General features: G+C 38.7%; 1 protein-coding gene across 1 annotated transcript; it reads left to right on the forward strand.

The window, feature by feature from the left end:
* Positions 1-4,422: 4,422 nt before the first annotated feature.
* On the forward strand, positions 4,423-8,084 carry LOC144635243 (uncharacterized). The gene is made up of 3 exons (XM_078494341.1): positions 4,423-4,821; positions 6,257-6,402; positions 7,007-8,084. The coding sequence occupies exon 3, from the start codon at positions 7,187-7,189 to the stop codon at positions 8,066-8,068; it is 882 nt and encodes a 293-aa protein (XP_078350467.1). The 5' UTR covers positions 4,423-4,821; positions 6,257-6,402; positions 7,007-7,186; the 3' UTR covers positions 8,069-8,084.
* The last annotated feature ends 3,283 nt before the right edge of the window (positions 8,085-11,367 follow it).

Consider the following 11,367-nt stretch of genomic DNA (forward strand, 5'->3'; position numbering starts at 1 on the left):
TCAAAAATGTTACTTTACTCATTAATAGAATTACCTGTTAATGTATCATACATGACTATGTATGTATGAAAAGATGACATAATATTATTCTTTTAAAAGGTGACTTTAGTGAACTGGTCTGCTCCAGAGGGTCAATTAAATTTGTAAGTTTGTACTTTATTGTTACTTATTTTTGTGGGAACTTAATTTGGTGAAAATGAAACGGCACATTTCGCAGTACTTAATTTTCATGATTTGTCCAAAAAATATGTCAAAAGAATGAAAAATACTTTAAAAAACGCTAAAATTAAATTTGCGTGGTCTTTTTTTTTTGAAAATTCCCTAAAATAAGTCCTGTGAAAATAAGTAACAATAAGGTACATACATATGTGCATGTCATGTAGGTATGGTGCAAATGTTGCATTTAATGTACAATATACATAAAATGTACTAACTTGCATTGAACCCACAGAAGATAAAGTTTTACGGTTATTTTTTACACATCATAGGCTAATCTGAGCTAAGTTTTGTTACCATAAGGCAGAAGTAAATTACATTTGATACTGCAATGTGCCAGTTCAGTGTACAGCTGTAACATGGAAGGCTTTAACTGGGTGTCGCAGTTTTCAATAGCCGATTCCCTCTATAGCGCGCGCCTGCAGGGAATCATGGTATTTGTATTCATCAAACCCTGCGCGAGACTCAGCAACGAGGCACGTTGCTGAGTCTCACGCATGGTTTGATGAATACAACTACTGTGATTCCCTGCAGGCGCGCGCTATAGAGGGAATCGGGCATTAAACAAAGATGCAAATACACTGTAGAAGGTGATATGATATCATTTTGTCAACAGTCTTGTATAGCAGGTACATGTAAAGGGTGTGGTTAAAATTGAATTAATTTTTTTTTTGGAAAGTGTGGGTTCCATAGGTGATGGATTGTGAATTTACCACTAGAAACTTGGGTGTGTAAAATTATTTGAGAGTTTGTGATTATGCATATCTCACAAGAATATTTTTAGATATTTTTTCTATCCAGTCTTGTCTCTATGTAAGCAGACAATACATCTTTTTTTCATGTTGGTTAGCAAATTGTGCCCAGCTTATAGGTAATGTACTGTAGAAGCTCTCTTAAGCCTCACAAGAACTACAAGTTTTTGAAACCTTTAGTCCCTCCTATCCTAAGATGTTCAAAAATGATAACTCAAGACAATTTGTTTGAAGGGATGCAAGCAGTCCCCCATTCAGATTTGTGCTTGCTTTTCTTTATACTCACTCTACAGTGGCAGATCTAGGGGTGGGGCCCAAGGGACTGGCCCCACCTTATTTTTTACGCCAAACTGAGGCCTCGGGACTGAGGCCCAAAGGGGTGAGAAAATTTATTTTCGAGAGCGCCCTCCCTTTTTCCAGGGTCTGGATGATCCCTCCGCCCCCCCCCCCCCACTTACCTGAAGGTTTGGATCTGCCACTGCTCTATAATTTTCCTGAAGGAGGGTACTCTGACATTAATTTTCTTGAAGTTGTTTAAAACGAGAATATCCTTAGAGATAGATAACTTTATTTATAGCTAACTAGTAAATTTCCTTCAGTACTATGTACATGAATATATTATTTACCAAAGCTGCTATTTTATTCAGGGGCATCTTATGCCGTAAGGTTGCATCTTAATGTTCATGTGTGCTATCTGATTAACAATTTTAACTCCCACATTCCTCTCAGAAGATCTTGAAACAGGTCTCAAAAATAAGGCCTTGGGGGACTTAAAAGACAGCTTTTACTTTAGAGAGTTTTCACTTGAGTGTCGAAAGTATATTCTTTTTTTTTTGTTTTTTTTTTTTTTGTTTTTTAAAATTTCTCTTTTTTCCTAATTTTTCCCTTTTCTTTTTTTTTTTTTTTTTTTTTTTTTTTTTTTTTTTTTTTTTTTTTTTTTTTTTGTTTCAACTATCTAAGCAATGCTGGTTGATTATTATAAAAGCTTATACTCTTCAGGCATGTATATATGCATGAATTAAATTAGCTTTTATTAGAGTTTAATAGTATTTGTTACAGGGCAGCTATGATTATTTATCATTTTACAGCGCCGGTATTATTGCAAACTACAACATTAAACTAGAAAAAAAATAACTTAAGGGGAACTGAGCTTAGTCATATAAAGATTTTTTTCAAGTTTTGGTCCAGTAAAAATTGAAAAAGTAAATACTCATTTTGTTATTTTTAGAAAATAAATGACTTTCAATAGAAAGGTATCAGTATTGTTTTCTGTGATGTCATAGACACAGTATTTATGAACAATGTCTATGCATCACAAGTTTTTAATAAAAGAGAAATTAACCTGTTTTCATTTCCAGTCTAAGATATCATCTTTTAAGTGTTATATGTAAAAAAAGCAAACAAGTCTTATCCAAAGTGGTATTGTTACTGCCACCGGAACTGTATTTAATAAAATGTGGCTTGTGAGTACTGAGGTGGGTACCCACCAATAAGTTGGCTCTCCCAGAGCTCTTCCAGGGGTTTCAGGGACCAAGGGAACATGGGAACAAACGGAAAATAAAACCGGGAACAGGGAGGAGGAGCAGATTTTAGGGAACAGAGACCCCTAAAGCGAAATAATTTCAGGAAACACAAGCAAAATTTGTTGGGAACATAGACCCCCCTCCTGGGAGGCCCTTGGAATTTCATAAATTTTTTATAAAGGCCCGCCCCTGCTTGCGCCAGCCCAATACTTCCTGGGAGTTATAGCTGAATTTTTTTTTCTGTGGCAAATGTTTTGCAAAAATTATAATTAGCACGCACCAAATTAAATGCCTCGTATACTTCCTTACAGATCCACACACAAAGTTGTTACTCAGCCTACCCCAGTCAGGTCCTCAGTTGTTCCGAGTCCTCAACCAATCAGGTGTCCACGGTTGCTTTGACGTCAATATCAACTTACTTTTGTAAAGAACATGTACATGTCCACTTGTAAGACCATATGGGAAATCAAGATAATTTTTGAAAATTTTCCAAAGAGAGGATTTTTGTGCCCAGCGACTTGCTCAGTTTTAAACAAATGTAGTTAACTTTTGTAAAATGTTGTTTTTCCAGTACTTAGTAAGTAATGAACGGCCATTACCGGCTTTGCATTAGTGGTGAATGTGAAGCATAAATGGCATTTGTTTTCAGAGCAAATATGACCAAATTCGTACATATGCTCAGTCGGTTCAGTCGCTCCCTAGGCATTACAAAGACTTTAAATGTTACTGATTGATTATGTAATAATTAATTATCTTTATAGTAGTAAGAACTTTCTGAAGCACGTAGAACTTTCTATTCTGCACGTAGAACTCGAAGCACGTAGTTACGATCCAATCTAGTATATAAGTATTTAGTAGTAATTAGAAATTATTATTTATAGTATTTAGTAATCGTATAATACACGACCCCGCAAGCATTGTGCTTTAAACCCCTATCGTGTGTATGAAAGGTATGATGATGATGATGATGTTGATGATGATGATGATGATGCGGAAATTACCCCATATTTGTTACCCTACCGTTTGTGGTACAAATGTGTACTTTCAGCACACATTTACTGTGCGCGTAAATGACATTGCAATCTCTTCATTTACGTAACATTTGCTAGACTTGCCACAAGTCGACCTCACGAGTTTTCACAGTGAATGAGCGAGGAAGCGAGCCTTTTTCGCTGCATTAGCAAAAAGCAAGTAAAAACGGCCATTACCGGCTTTGCATTAGTAGTGGTGAATGTGAATTAAATATGACATTTGTTTTCAGAGCAAAACTGAGCAGATTCGTGCAAATGCAGAAATTACCCCACATTTGCTACCCTACCGTTTGTGGTACAAATGTGACTTTCAACACATTTACTGTGCGCGTAAAGGCATTGCAAATGTGTTCTTTTACGTAACATTTGCCCCTTTTACAAACAGCTAGTAAAAAGGGCCATTACGGGCATTGCACCTTCAGTAAATGTGGGCTAAATATAAAATTTGCTTCAAAACAAAGTTGGTCAAAGTTGCGCAAATGTGACCTTTACGACATAATTGTACAGATTTGCTAACCGGGAAAATCCATATTTTTCGTCGTTACAAATCCTTCAGCAACAAAATTTCATCAGAAAATTGTTAGAAATCTTGCTGTTGTATAGAAGAAAGAGCAGATTTAAAAAACTTCGTGGAGTTTTGAGCAACTTTTTGACAAATTTCGAGCCACTTTTTGAGAAATGTCGAGCAACTTGTGGACAGCCTTATCCATCCCCTCCCCCCACCCCCCCCCCCCACTAAAGTTCTTGCTTGATTGACAGGTAAGGACCTTTGCCGGAGGATTCTTGATTGACAGCAAATATACTTGCTTCTGATTGGCTTTTTAACTTTTTACCAGTTACTTTGCACTGAGTCGGCGCGTTTGAAAATGACTTTGAATCACTTTGAATCAAAAGCAAATCGCGATGGCAGAGGTTCAAATATCAGGCGTCGGAAAATTAATTACAGCTAGTTCAACTACAATGTGTTCAGCTTCCAGGTTGTGGCTTTGAAAGAAGCCTTTTGGCCAAAGTAACAAAGAATTCTTCCTATCAGTCGGATGAAAATGCTGTTTCTGGTGGCCGCAAATCATGGATTTAGGGGCTGTCTTCGTTTACTTTCTGGTTGGCAAGAAGGATTTTTTCCCCTCGTTTTAATTAGTTGGGACAAATACATCAGTATTATTAGAAAACAGGCGGACAACGAAAATTTATAAGAAGCCCAGCCTCAATGGGAGCTGAAAAGACGGATTCAAATTAGAAATATTGACAGGATCTTACCACGTAAATTGTCACACTGCAGAGCTAATGCCTTCATAAAAGGTGAGTTTTTTAAAATTAAAATTTTATTGGAGACTGTGAATTAACTTCTCCACTGAGTTGTACGTGATATATTTGTTATAAGTTTATAAGTTGTTGAGCTAGTTTGGAAGGAAGTTTAACAGTCTGAAACAGACGTTAAAACTTATTTTTTTCTCGAAAATTGTGCAGCAAAACTGTGCGCGTGCAATCGAGCAAGAATGACAAAACCAGCGCTGTTTATGACGAAACGATCGAAGACGGTTTCCATGGAATTGTGAGAAAACTGAATCATTTGCTTCAGCTATCGATGCAGTACGTGAGCATTGAGATTTGGAGCAGGAGGTATTGTGATATTTTTCGCAGTCAAACAAAAGAGAAAATTTCCGAAACAGGGCAAAACTGAGAAACAAAAACACAGAAAAGGTTTAGAGAAACTTGTGGTTCACACCGGTGTCAAAAACTGCCGTAAAAAAGCGATGGCGTCCTGTGACAAGAATCGCCTTTCTCCAGTTCAACAAAAATCTAGAATACCAGTCCGCACAGTAACTTGTTTGAACAACGACAGCGGAAAAAGTTCCTGGTCAAAGGACGAAGCTAAGGTAAAAAGCAGCAAATTCAAAGTGATCGATCCATGGAGAAAGTTTCAAAACAAGCGGCCACCACGGCTCCCGATCGTGGTCGGTCAAACAAACAGAAAGACTGGCAAAGACAAATCCCCAAGATGTGAATCTGCGAACGACAAGACCTGGGAAGAGACTCAGGATTGCCTTGTTGTCAGAAATTTTTAATTTATTCGAATAAAGAGTAACAAGGTTAAGTTATTTTATTTGTGGTGTCTTTTAATAGTGTTAACTTGTGAACAGAGTTTATAACTTTGTTGGTTTTTAGTTTTGAACATTTGCAAGTACATTTGGCTCCATATGTCACTTTTTATAATCAGAGCGGACAAACATTTTTTAGAGATATTAAAGTGCGAATCGGTTTAAAGAGTATTTAATAAAAACATGACTAAAAAAAAGGTGCGAGCGCCGAAAGGATTAAAATGGCGAGAGGATATAAAATTAATAAATATATTAAATAAATTACCTTTATTTAGACACGGTGAGGATTAAAGCTAAAAACTTGTAGGCGGTGTATTCCCGATCGAATTGGAATGTGGAAGTGTTGGTTTTTATGGAGGGAGGAAAATCGGAGAACCCTGAGAAAAACCCTCAGACCAAGGATGAGAATCAACAACAAACTCAACCCACATATGACGCCGAGTCCGGGAATCGAACCCGGGCCACATTGGTGGGAGGCGAGCGCTCTCAACACGACACCACCCCTACTCCCCTAAAATTGCATTTAAAGTGATGTCTTTTTCCCATTCTTTTCGCAACTCAAAGTGAAATTCAGGGTTTAAGTCGAGTTAATGATTTTCATTTTTTTAAAACTGTCTTTAGACTATTTCATGCAGGTATTAACCTACAAGAGAAACAAGAAAAACAAGCAGCAAGGACTAAAGCTACTGTCAGCCCTCCAAATGCTAAGCGTGTCGCAAAAACAACACCGTCATTGAGGCGAAGTGAACAAGTCACGTCATTACATGTATATACAGAACAGGTAAATAATTAAAAACGCCGATTTCTTACTTACAATCCTTCCAGAGTAGTTCTATTGATAATAGTGACGTCTCTCAATGGTGCCAGGGTTTAGTCTTAGAAGCGGCGAATTGACGTGGATATGAATAAGGTGTTCTTTACCAGACAGAAACGAATTCGAAGGTTTTGTTCCCTAAGTACAGATCTTGAAAACTGTAAGCTTTTAAAAACACGACGAAGCAAAAAAAAATCAGTCGACCATCTGCACAAAGGGACCAAAAAAGAAAATCTGTTGATACACATACAGAAGCTTTGTGAAAACGTGGAATCGAGCCTCGATTAACTCCATGCCTTTATTACGCGAAGAAAGTGATCCAAGAGTCCCCCCCCCCCACTTTTCCCAACTCCATGCAAAAACAACAAACAAAAACTCGATTTCCCACCCCCACCCAATAAAAGCGGGACCACGAATATGCCCATCGGTACCATCTAAAGAATCCCCCTCCCGCCCTATTGGGAGGGGGGGGGGGCATATCGCGTATTGGTGAAGATTTCCTCCTGTCTTCAACCAAATGTTTCTTGATCTTAATCTTACAAACATCAATCTTATTCTTTAATGTAAACAGGCCCCCAGTTGTGAGGAAATTCATAAAGAGGAACTCGAACAGCTTGAAAAGGAAAATACAGAAATAATACAGGAACTGCAACTGTGGGTTGAGGACGGAGACCAAGAGAATAAAACTTTGAAAGAAATAATTGAAAAAAACAACGAGGAAAATTCAAAGCTCTTGGTTCAGATCAGTGACATGAAGAAGGAAATGAAAGATTTTAAGGAGAAGAACGACAATCTTCAAGCTGAACTGGAAACGAAGACAGCTGACGTAAACAGTTTAGGATTTAAAGTGGACGCCTTGGAAAAGGAGTTAGCTCACTACAAAACTTGCGAGCTAATGGACTACAAAAAGGTTGAGGATCAACTAGCGTCGTTAACTAAGGAAAACGCCCGAATCACCTCGGAAAAGATTCAAGAAATAGACAAGCTTAAAATGGAGAATTCGGGGGTTATTAACCAACTTGAGGAACAGTTGGCGACATTGATGAAAGAAAACGCCAAAATCATGTTTGAGAAGGACAACTTGAAAGAGCTTAACGAACGACTTCAAGAGGAAAAATCGAGGGTTTTTGACCAGTTCAAGGATCGGATAGCGTCGTTCATGAATGAAAACGCTAAAATCATTTCTGAGAAGGACAAAGAAATGAACGAACTTAAAAAGCAAAAGTCGAAGGTCATTGAACAACTTGAGGGAGAAAAGTGGAGTATTATTGGCCAATTCAACGAACGGCTAGCAGAGAAGGACAAAGAGTTGAACAAGCTTCAACAAGAAAAATGGAACATTTTTGACCAATTTAAAGATCGGCTAGCGATGATAATGGAGGAAAACGCCAGATTTATGTCAGATAAAGATAAAGAGATTAAAAAACTTAAAGAGCAAAAGTCGAAGTCCATTTGCCAACTTGAGAATCAGCTAGCTAAGCTGAAAAGAGAAAATTTCACGATGAAAACAGAACTGTCCAAGGTATCTGATAAGAATAAAAAGTTGGCTGAACTGCAAAGGCAAGTGGACAACTTGAAAGAACAGAAAAACTTAACTCGATCTGTCAAGATTGAAAAATTAATGAAGAATTAATGAGAGAAAACGAAAAGATTTATAAAGATAATTTTATATAAGGTCGTAACATTCAGAATTGTAAATATATATGCCCGTTCTCTCCTTTTACTAAATAGAACGAGTAAAGAAAGTAGCTGATTGTGTAAACAATACTTTATATATGATAATATAATAAAACGTGTGGCAACTTATGACTCTACTGATGATTCTTCTGATTACAGCAAGGAACCAAAGAGTGTGACCACTTTAAATTACCACACATCCTTTGGTGCAGGTTTAATCCAATCAGAAGTAAACTGATAGACGTCCCGAAGCTTCTGATTGGATAATGTCTGTATGAAAGAATTTGAATAAATTAAAATGATCACAGTTTTTAGCCTGCGAATACCGCCGCCTCTCATTCGCTCCCGCTACCACGTGCGAAACGCGTTTCGCACGTGGTAGCGGGAGCGAATGAGAGGCGGTTGTATTCGCAGGCTACACAGTTTTGGGCTCCTTGCTGTAAGCCCTTATCTTAAACCAACCCACGTGCAAGGTTGTTTTTTTGCTTAGACCGTCAGGTCGTGTGAACACATTCTAAAGCTTGCATTCTAAGCATGTGCGCGGTCCAGGGAGCCACCTTATTTTTTTCGTTATTCAATCTCATACAAAGAGCCCGCTTTTCTTTGGTCAGCACCAAGAATGCACTGGTCAAAACCGGATTTTTTGAGCATGCGCCGAGTGCTTCTTTTGAAGAAACAGAGTCATTGAAATTAAAAACTTTTTCGAAGACAAATATCTTATCAGATATCTTTCCCCTTCCCATAGTGCTCCGCGCTCGTTACCAGTCACTCGTGCGAAGCGCCTGAGAAGGAGACTTCAAGATGCCGGGAGTGGTGCCAACAAAGCTTATATTTGATTTGTTCGTTTTGAGTTTGCACATGCAAATTATCCTGGTCTCGACTCAGGCTCTCTCTCTTCTCTCGCCTAGGTTCAATTCTTTCAGAGGTGGAGCTGCCAGAGGGGAGCAAGTCATCTGGACTATATCAACCACAAAGAAAACGTGTTTAATTCGATTTTGACACAGCACTACGTCACCTGCAATCTTTGACTTCTTGCAAATGTATAACGGTCTCCGCTTGCAAACGATGTTGATTTGTTAGTGTCTTGAAACTGAATCCTACCACTCACACCCGCCCCCCCCTTCCCCAACCCCGTCTTAGGCCAATTGGCAAATAGACGATCCTCGCCGCTGACACATCAGAATTTATTTTGTTCAATCTCGTAGCTATTCTTATTTGTTTCGCTCGTACTGCGTCCGGTAGGGGAACACAAGTAGAGAGTAGAGCCTGTTGTCTGGCCATGGCTGAGATAAAAGTCTAACAGACATACCCCTAACAACAACTGAATAAATATTTCTGTTAATGGAAAAGTGATTCAATCACTAATTGTTTCACAGTATTTAGCTCAACCTTTTGTTGTTGTGTTCGGTCCTCCAACTTAGTTAGGATTATAGTTAAGGGTGTCGTATTGCGGGAACGTTCGGCGCATAAAATGGTATGAAACGATATCGATAAAATCCAGGCATAACTAATCGATGACATCAATGACATCAATGAATCAAGAGTAATCCATGAGTAATCGATGGGTAATCAGTTGATTAGTCTTGATTGCCGATGATCAAGAGTAATCGATGACTAATCGATAGGCCACAAATTTTTGGTCATCGATTAGTCATCGATTGCATTGATGACATCGATATAGTCTTGTGGTTGAAAACCGAAACTTGTAAAAGTATTTAATACTCAAGCTTGTACACGCCATAACAATCTAACAATATCATGGTTACACGTGAAAAAAGTACAGAAAGTAAAAGTGCTAGCCTGCGAATACAGCCGCCTCTCACGCGTCCCGCAACGAGGCGAAACTTCGCAGGCTATAAAAGTGCTTGCAGCTGTTCTGGTGCGTTTTTGTGAGGGCGTAATTTCGTCAACAAGAATGCCAGTTACTGAAGCAAAATATGACTAACATAGATAAAAAATCACAAAAAATGGTACAAGAAAGCAAGAAATGTGTTTTTGTGTGCAGTATGATAGTTGATGAGTAATCGATGGGTCATCGATGACTAATCAATAACATCAATAGATAATCAATTAAATCAATGAGTAATCGATAGGCAAAAAAATTTTTGGGCTTCGATTACTCATCGATTAGTCATTGATCATCGCCAATAATCAATGACTAATCAACTGATTACGCATCAATTACTCATTGATTACCAATTGATATCATTGATCATCGATTAGTTATGCCTGGTAAAATTCACGGAACAATGACAGTTGATTGACTGACAAGGGTTCTTGAATAAAAGCTATATTTATGTTTTCAGTGCGCTATAAAAACAACTCAAGGCAGACAGAGTCCGGAATCCGGGGAAAAATTCTCAGCTGGTCCGTGGTCATTTCACTTTCAAAATCCGCGAGTCCGCAAAAGCCTCTAATCCGTGCGTTTTTGGCTAACCCGACCCGTCGATCCATGTACCTATTATATTCAACCCCATCATTAACACTACTACTCCTGGGCCAAACTTATGAAAAGATCTGTGAGAGTAAAGTGTGTACTGTTGCCCAAGAACACAACAACGACCCCCCCCGGGGGGGGGGAACTCGTATATGAAAGTGACAGGGATACTCGTCGTCTCGCTTAGGGGTGTAAATTTCGGATTTTTGGTCTCGCTTAGGTGTTCCGGGCAAAACGCCAATATTTTTAGCCATAATGGTCCCGTTTAGGGTTACAAACGAAGAAATATACAAATATAAATTCTATTCTTAGTTTTCTGGCATCTTTTAGGGCTCAAGAAAAGCTTGAATCACACCCAGATTGGTCTCTTTTAGGGGGTTCTTTTTAAAATTTCCGACGAGCATCCCCGTCCGTTTCATATAGGAGTCCCCCCCCCCCCCCCCGGGGCAACGACCCCGGCAGGTCTCGAACATACATGTAGTATTGAAAAACGTCTGAATCGTTTGTTAGCAACCTCGTTCCCAGGGCTTTTCCATTGGTAATTTACCGCCCGTTCCAAATCACCAAGTGAAAAGCCCTGGGAACGAGGTTGGTTTGTTGTTTTTTTTTTCTTCTGTTCTGGGCCAGGTTCATTTATGAAAATATGTGTTTATTTATCTCCTTTGTAGGCTCTTAGTTAAATAAAGCAATTTAATAATTTAGTCTTGCTCCAAACGAAATCCAACGAAAGAAAGTTGTTGCTCAGCCTACCCCAGTCAGGTCCCCAGTTGTTCCGTGTCCTCAACCAATCAGGTGTCCACGGTTGCCTTGACGTCAAT

This window comes from Oculina patagonica, chromosome 13, assembly GCF_052425735.1.
Source record: "Oculina patagonica isolate OP01 chromosome 13, crgOcupat, whole genome shotgun sequence".
In the NCBI taxonomy this organism is placed as follows: domain Eukaryota; kingdom Metazoa; phylum Cnidaria; class Anthozoa; order Scleractinia; family Oculinidae; genus Oculina; species Oculina patagonica.

What these genes read in the sequence shown, in the direction of transcription:
- LOC144635243 (XM_078494341.1), top strand. Translation starts at nt 7,187, where the DNA reads ATGAAGAAGGAAATGAAAGATTTTAAGGAGAAGAACGACAATCTTCAA.